Source organism: Linderina pennispora, assembly GCF_002104995.1.
Source record: "Linderina pennispora strain ATCC 12442 chromosome Unknown DL89scaffold_66, whole genome shotgun sequence".
Taxonomy (NCBI): domain Eukaryota; kingdom Fungi; phylum Kickxellomycota; class Kickxellomycetes; order Kickxellales; family Kickxellaceae; genus Linderina; species Linderina pennispora.
In genome coordinates this window covers 38,114-45,936 of record NW_024468314.1, presented here as the reverse complement: position 1 = coordinate 45,936, position 7,823 = coordinate 38,114, and the positions used below count along the sequence as shown (strand labels likewise).

General features: G+C 57.8%; 1 protein-coding gene across 1 annotated transcript; it reads right to left on the bottom strand.

Moving 5' to 3' along the window:
• Positions 1 to 5,471: 5,471 nt before the first annotated feature.
• On the bottom strand, positions 5,472 to 7,427 carry DL89DRAFT_158746 (uncharacterized protein). The gene is made up of 3 exons (XM_040883633.1): positions 7,201 to 7,427; positions 6,696 to 6,988; positions 5,472 to 6,062 (listed from the first exon to the last, which is right to left on the bottom strand). The coding sequence occupies exons 2-3, from the start codon at positions 6,971 to 6,973 to the stop codon at positions 5,657 to 5,659; spliced, it is 684 nt and encodes a 227-aa protein (XP_040739361.1). The 5' UTR covers positions 6,974 to 6,988; positions 7,201 to 7,427; the 3' UTR covers positions 5,472 to 5,656.
• Positions 7,428 to 7,823: the final 396 nt, after the last annotated feature.

Genomic DNA, 7,823 nt, shown 5'->3' with positions numbered 1-7,823 from the left:
AACGATATCGACTTGCAGACTACACGCCCAAATGTAGGCAGCCAGCAGAGGATACAGAACCTACAGACTTGGTGTCGACACCATCGTCCCCAAGCTGCTGACAGAGACCCGCACCGTTGTCAGCGGTGCCATGTCACATTCCTACGCCAAGATCATCGAGCTGGGCTCAAACAACTGTCGCATCGTCCGCTTCCTCTGGGATGCCAAGACAGGGGTATACGACCGAGACAAGTACGGGCTTTCAGAGCGGCCGTTCCCAGCAGCCAACTTTCTGGAAAAGCTGCCCAGCAAGGGAATACTGGCTTACCCGATCCGCCGCAAAGCACGGCTCATCTCGGAGTACCCAGAGTTTCAGAAGTACTCGGACCGCCTGTGCACGTTCTATACGCAGGTCCAGTCACCAGAGCAGTTCATGGACAGGGCGTCAGAAGAAGGCTGCCTCCGGAACACCATGTATGGCCAGTTCCCGGTGCGTGTTCGGTACTTGGTACTGCAATGCTTTGTCTGCGCCGTGCTCATCCTGCTGCACTCGTCGAACCGACAGTCATTCTTCGCCGAGTTCGATTGCCCGCCCGAAATGCAGCCCGAGAGCATGAGCCCTGATGACTTGAGAAAGCGTCTGCTGCTCAAGAAGCGGTTCGGTGCAACCTGGAGCCAGAGCCTGCTGGCTAACGACATTGAGCCCGAGTCATGGAAGGTGTGTGTCGAATATGCACACAAGCTTGCGCGATTCATCGAGCGCAACAGCGATCTTCCGCACACCCGCATCACATATGCGTCCGCACAGTGCCTGTTTATTGTATCGAGCGTGCTGTTGCGACAGATAAACATATGCAAGACTGCACTTGGGACCGGCAGGGACTCCCAAATGTCTCTGGAAGAGTGGCAGGAGGAGCTAGAGCGGTGCGTTGAGGAAACACGGGTGCTGTGGAGGAAACTACAGGGCTTCAACCTGATATGGACGACAACCGACATGACCGACATGCTGCTATCAATGGATATTGCAAAAGCGACCACCACAACGGAGGTCCACGGCACACGCTGATTTTCGAATTTTCACTCTTATAAATAGCAGCCAGTTGCTAATGTTCTTGAAAAGTTCAGGCACGCATGGCTGACGCCACCACGATGTGTATGATTCCGCATAGTACGCTTTTTTTTTTTTTAGCTTCTTCAAACCGGCATGCATCAGTCCGGGCGTATATCTTCTCCCCGCACTCCCCCTTTTCTCCTCTTTCACACGCAAAATTTTCCACTCCCACTTTGAGCAATACTCTCCACCACCACCACTACCACCACCACCATTTGACATGAATGAATCGATACCCCGCCGCCGCGCGAATAGTGCGGATAAAGTGGCAGAGTTCAGGCAGTCGCCCATGCTACAGCACCAGAGCCAGAACCAAATCCAGAACCAGAATCAGCATCAGCATCCGCCCAGGGCTCATCTGGCAGACAACCTGCTGCACCGACCGGTGCAGTGCGGTTGAGCTCGAGACGCTAGCAGCAGACTACCGACACCACCCCTACGCTAGTGACATGATACCGGGATATGCCATGCCCTATCTGTTTATGCAAAAGACGGGTGCCCCGCAAACATCCCCAACCAGCCACCCCAGGACGAGCGCCGATTCAGCAGGGCTGGTGCGTAAGCAGAGGCGGACCCAGGCATGCGATTGGTGCCACTCGAAGCGTATAAAGTGTGAGGGTGGCAACCCCTGCAACAGCTGCACAAAGAGGGACATCCGGTGCCAATGGCGGAAAATGAAGCGGCGTGGACCAAAGCCCAGGACCCACGCCCAGATATCAGCCGCCGCGCAGCCAGTGAAGAAGACAATCAAGCACAAGCCCTCTGCCGCAGATCTGTCGAACCTCTTGGCCCCTGACACTAGCAAGCCAAATAGCGTGCGCGACAGCAGCCCAGAAAAGTCAGTTGGCTCTGAAGCGCTGTCGCCGGGCAAGACTGTCGTTGCCGAACCAAACACACCTGCGTCTGAGTGCAGCAGCCTGTCGGAAGGAATCGTCGCTCCACCGCCGATTGGATCCCTGGTCGAGGACTTTTTCTCGGACAAGGTGGACGCCGACACACGAGAGGCACTGCTGGCGTTCTTTGATTACATCTACGCATTTTTGCCCGTTTTCCATCCGTCCACATTTATCCGACGAGTTGTTGCTGGCGACGTCAATCCGCTCCTCATCGACATCATCAAAGCCCTGTCAGCTCCGTATATCAAGTCAGGTGCCTACAACCACATTGACGCGCAGCAGCTTATCGATAACGTCAAGGCGCGCATCCTATTTGCCATCGAGACCCCGACAATCGATGTGATTCATGCCGTCTTCTTTCTCTACATTACCGAGATGCGCCATGAGCGAGCAACGTCGTTCTCGGCGCTGATGTCGGTGGCAATTGGCACCATTATCAAACTGGGATGGCACGAGATCGACCTGTACAAAACCAAGAAGGCGAAGACCTGGGACGAGTGGGTCGATGCAGAGACAAAGCGCAGGACCTTCTGGTGTATCATCCACGGCGACTTCAATCGTCGTTTTTCCAGGGCCGCCCAGCCATGATTCCTGAGTCGGTGATGTATGTGCGGTCGCCGTGTGCCGACTCGGAGTGGATAGACGTCGACTTCCCGCTGTCCCCATCGGCACGAATTGAGCGGCGCAGGGAGAAATCTGTCGAGTCGCAGAGCAGCAGCACCAGCACCAGCACCCAGCCTACCGACCCGACGGCTGTCACTGGAGCAATATCGCACTCGTTTGCGCTGCTCTGTGAACTGATTGCGGTTGACAGCCGGATCGCCAGGTTCCTGTACAATGCCAAGGCTGCCAAGATCGACCGAGGAAGACCTGGCGGAGCGGCCATTCCCGCTGTCGACTTCCTGAGCCCAACGCCAGGCTCCGAGCATCTGGTGATTGCAGTAAGCCGCAATGTTGAGGTCGTCTCCGAGTATGCCGAGTTCCAGATCTGCGACCAGAAACTGCGCGTCCCTGCTCGACCGCGTCAAGAAACCCGAGTCGCTGCACGAGGACCATTGCAGGTTCGGCGACCCAGCTGCAAGGTTTGGCGATGCAGACTACGCCCAGCATGCCCTGCGGCTGCGCTGTCTGGCCCTACAGTGCAACATATATTCGGCCATAATCATCCTGCACTCAGCCAACCGCCGCTCGTTCTTCACCGAGTTTGACCGTCCGCCCGAGCTACTGGCCGATCAGGATGGTATGGCCGATCCAAAGGAGCATGCGCTCCGACAGGCCTTCAAGGCAGCATTTGGTGGTGTGGGGCAGGGACTGGTTGCTGACGATACCGAGCCCGAGTCATGGAAGGTGTGCGTCTGGTCGGCACATTCTCTGGCTGGATCGCTGCGGAGCAACAGCGATATCCCGGTCGACCGGTACGAGTCCAGCTCGTTCATCAGCATGGTGATTGTGACAAGCATCCTGCTGCGCCAGATCCGCCGGTGCAAGAAGGCATTGAAAACACTGGCAGTCCGGCTGTCTGCTGAGCGAGTGGACCCGCGAGCTGGATCAGTCGGTTGAGGATGTCAAGCTTCTGTGGGATACCATGTTGAACTGCGGCCCGCACCTGAAGATGGATGCAAAGGCAATGATGCTCAAGGCGATGGACATTGACGAGGTAACCAAGGCCGCCGACGAGCTAGCATCCCTTTCTCTCTAAGTTTAGCAATAGTTATTAATGGCATAGCATACGACATTGTATGTAGCACATCATCAGCACCTGGTGATGCATGTAGGAGGCAACAAACAAATATATAGAACATGATGAGTGAGTGAAATAGAAGGGGAGAACAGTTTAAAATGTGTTGACGGATGTTGAGAGGGGACAAGCAAGCAGGATGGTGGCATGGTCCATTTTAGTTCGCTGCTCAAGCATTGACCTGCGACGGCGCCAGGCTCAGCTTGGCCAGACGGTCCATGATCTGCTGCTGGCTGCTGCCACCTCCTCCTTCTCGGGGGCATCGTCCAGGCCCATGGCGCTGAGCTCGTTCTCCAGCTCTGCCAGGTCGTCATCCTCCTCCTCGCCGGCGCTGGCGTCGTGGTCATGCACAGCTGCATTGCTGCTCTCCTCCTTGAGCTTCTGCAGATACAGCGTGTTGATCCGGGTCAGCAGCTTGGCGGCAACATCGAGCAGCTGGCGGCGGTCCATGGCAGGCGCCGACTGCTGCTGCACAGCCTCCCTCGGCTGGTCGGCAACCATGCCAGCGCGCTGGCGCAGGTACGACACGGGCTCGTCCGAGGTGTTGCCGACAGCGACAGACCGCTTGGCGTACGACTTTTGCACCAGGATTGATGTCTTGACATCGGCGTTCTTGGCAATAAAGCTGCGCTCGCTCTCCTCGGTGTCCTCGAGCTCAGGCTCGTCGACCTCCGAGGCAGCGACGGCAGCAGCAGCGGGCGTAGCCACGGGTGTCGGCAGAACATCCATGGCCTGGCTGCTGCTGGTCGGCGCCGCAGTCTTGTCGGAGGTGCCGGCGATCTCGAGGTCGGTCAGCTTCTCGGCGTCGAGCCACTCATCGAGCGAAACCTCCTTGCCCGCATCCTCGTCCTCCGCATCCTCGTCCTCCGGCGCCTTGCACTGCAGGCCCATGGCGCGGTACGCCATCAGCGTGTTCAGGTGCGCCTGCTGCATGGCCGGGTCGACGACCTGGGCCTGCGGCACGGCGGCGCGCTGGCGCTGCAGGTACGGGTTGGTGCTCATCAGGCTGTCGGCAATGGCCTTCTGCTGCGCCTGCTGCAGCTGAGCCGGCGTGTACAGCTGCGAGTACAGCGACGTGTTCTGCGGGTGCGGCGCTACCTGGGCGTTGGAGTAGCCGCGGGGGCGCGCAATCGGGCGCGCTGTGGTCACCGAGTCAGGCACCACGCTGATGGACCCAGTGCTGCCATCAGACAGCGCCGAGCCGGTGCTCGAGACGCCGGGTTGACCGCGCCCAGCGCCAGGTCGTTGAGCGTCGGGTTGGGCAGTGGCACGACGTTGCCGCTGCCGTCGACCATGACCTGGCTGCCAGAGGCAGGGCCGTGCTCAACCCGGCGCTGCCCTCGGGGCTGGCAGTCAGATCGAAGGCAAAGCCGGTGGATGCGGCCATGGTGGCGGCATCGCGCCTGGCGCGCTCAAGCCGGCGTACATGCCGCCCGACGACGCTGACGACAGCAGTGGATCGGGGCTCGGGCCGGCCTGCAGATTGTTGCCCAGCGAGAACATGTCGTAGAGGCCGCTCGGGTTCGAGCTGTCGAGCTGCTTGATCAGCTGGTCGATGAACATCGAGCGCCCGCCGACCTCGGTCAGGTCGGGCAGCAGCTGCAGCAGGCCCTCGTTGAGCTGCTTGATCTCAGTGGCCGACTGCAGCGAGGCCGGCAGCTCGCTAAAGTTCAGGTTGTTGGCGTCGTACTGCTGCAGGAACGAGTACAGCTGGTCCTGACCTATACATGAAGAGCAGTTGGAGGACAAGGCGGGTTAGTATGCGTGCATCGCAGATATGAGCCAATATGCATGGAGTGTTGGCCAGACGAGTTCAAACAAAAAAAAAAAGCATGGCTGCCGCCGAGCCAATGCCTGCCTCGTATATCTGCTGCCGCATGCCGGTCAATAATTACGAAATGCCAAGACCTTCGCCAAGAAGCTCCCTTCTACTCACTGTTGTCTGGTGACGAGTGTGTATGTGCCAAGAGTCGCTGCAGTGACAATAGCTGCCCTTCCCTCCCCAGGTGAGAAACAGTGTGCAATGCTGAGAGCAAAAACAGATGATGCTATTGGAAACTGAAGAGCTATATGGAACAGGTAGAGACGTGTGTAAGGACGTGGGGAAATAGAGGGAATAAGTCGAGTAACATGGGATATGCGAGAAGGGGAGCACAAGTGACAGATGCAGGAGATAAGAATCGGAATGGAGTTGCAATACACATAGCCGCTAAATGGCACTACAGAGAAAAGTGCTTTTGGGAATCCCAAAAACAGGGCCGCCAACTGCCTGCTGCTGCTGCTGCTGATATTGCTACAACGCGAGAGGGAAGAGAAATAGAGGATAGAGGGGAGAGGGAGAGACCACTTCTACACAACCACAGAGCACGAGAGGGGAGGCCAACGCAGAAAGGGAATGAGAAAAAAATGAAGTGAGAAATAAGAAACGAAGCGAGGGGGAAATGCAGAAATAAGCTTAAGTGTAAACCACCCACTTTAGCTGGAGAGCAGAGTGTCAGATCCCGTAGTCGCTGGTCGCGAACGATCCAAGCGGGTCGGAGATCGGGGTATGGTAATGCGCCAGAGAGCGAGACAGCGGGGACAGACTAAGCGACGACTTGCGCGCATAGTAGCCGCCGTGGCTCAGCGGGTCCTGGCCGAGGACAGGCTGTATTTGGCCGAGAAAGTCGAGGACCGGGCTGTCGAGTGCCGCGGGAGCGGCGGGAACAGCGCGCCCATCGACGCCTCCGAGCTCCAGCTGCTGGCAGCAGACAGAGCCGGGGGCGTGTCGAGCGAGGACAACGACTGGCTGAGCGATGGCAGCGAGCAGGTCTTTGCCGGCTCGCTGGCAGCCAGAGGGAATGGCGACTGTGGGGTGGTATGTGTTGTGGTGGTGGTGATTTGCAGAGGGGATGATACAGCAGCAACAGCAGCAACAGCAGCAAGGTTCTTTTGCGTAATGCGGTACTCAGAGAGCGAGGGGAGTTGGGGGGAGTGCGAGTGCGATTTGGGAGAGATGGGAGGCAGCACATGGGGGGATGGTGGAGTAGAAGTGGGGTACAGGGCGCTGCTGGCGCTGGTAGCAGCGTCGGCATCAGCAAAATTGGCATTGTTAGCAGGAGGCAGGGCAGCAGGGCAGCCATGCTTTTCTCGTAGACCAACAGCATGTGCAAGACAATCCAAACCTTGACTAGTCTCATCGGTGCGGCACTTTTTGACCGTCTGCTGGAACTGCTCGATCGCCTCGATTCCGCGCTTGCCGTGGGCCATGCTGTTCGGGTAGTACTGCGTGTCGGGGATGTGCGGCACGTATCCGTGGAGCGGCGAGACGTTTGTGGGCGTGTACGGCGAGTTGCGGCGGAAGTGTGCTACAAACACAAAAGTGACGTTCATGTTTAGTAAAGTGATGTCGTTGTGATGCGCGGTGTTGCTTTGGAAATCGGCTAAAAATAGCGCCGTGGCTATCGCAGACAGGCTGGCGGGGCTGCTCTGCTTACCTCCGCTGTGGCCGATCAGGTCGATGGGCACCTGGCCGTCGGCAGGGCTCAGGGAGCCAACGGTCGGCGACGAGTTGGTCTGGGCCGGGGTGTGCATCTGGCTGGCAAAGTACTGGTAGTCCATGCCGTACATCTGCGGCGTGGTTTCGTCGGCGTGCAGGCCCTCCGAGTGTGTCTTTTCGTGCTTCTTCAGGTCCTGCGGACGCTTGAAGGACTTTGGGCACAGCGGGCACTTGAAGGGCTTGAGCGGCACGTGCACGCGGATGTGCGACGTGATGTGGTCGCGCTTGGTGCGCTTGACATGGCAGCCCTCCCACTTGCACTCGAGGCACAGGTTGCCGGTGGACTTGCGGCCGACGTGGTCGTTGGTGATGTGCGCGTAAAGCGTCTCGGGGTCGTGGAAGGCGGTGATGGTGCAGCTCTCCCACTTGCAATAAAGCATGCCGTCGTCGCTCATCGTGTGTATGTTGCTATATATGCTGTTGCTGAACACGGGAGATAAAGATGGAGGTTGTTGTTGTTGTAGAGAGGAATAAAGGCCAATAGGGAAAAACGCTGTATTCTCCCAGAAGCCGTGGGTGGTTTACTTTGAGAGTATTTATAAGTGGAAAAATATGTCTGGA

Bases quoted from the DNA above. Each gene is read 5' to 3' on its own strand.
- DL89DRAFT_158746 (XM_040883633.1), bottom strand. From the start codon at position 6,973: ATGGCCCACGGCAAGCGCGGAATCGAGGCGATCGAGCAGTTCCAGCAG. The intron at 6,063-6,695 runs CCCCCAACTCCC...GAAGTGGTCTCT, and splicing joins CCCAAATCGCACTCGCACTC to CCCTCTCCCCTCTATCCTCT.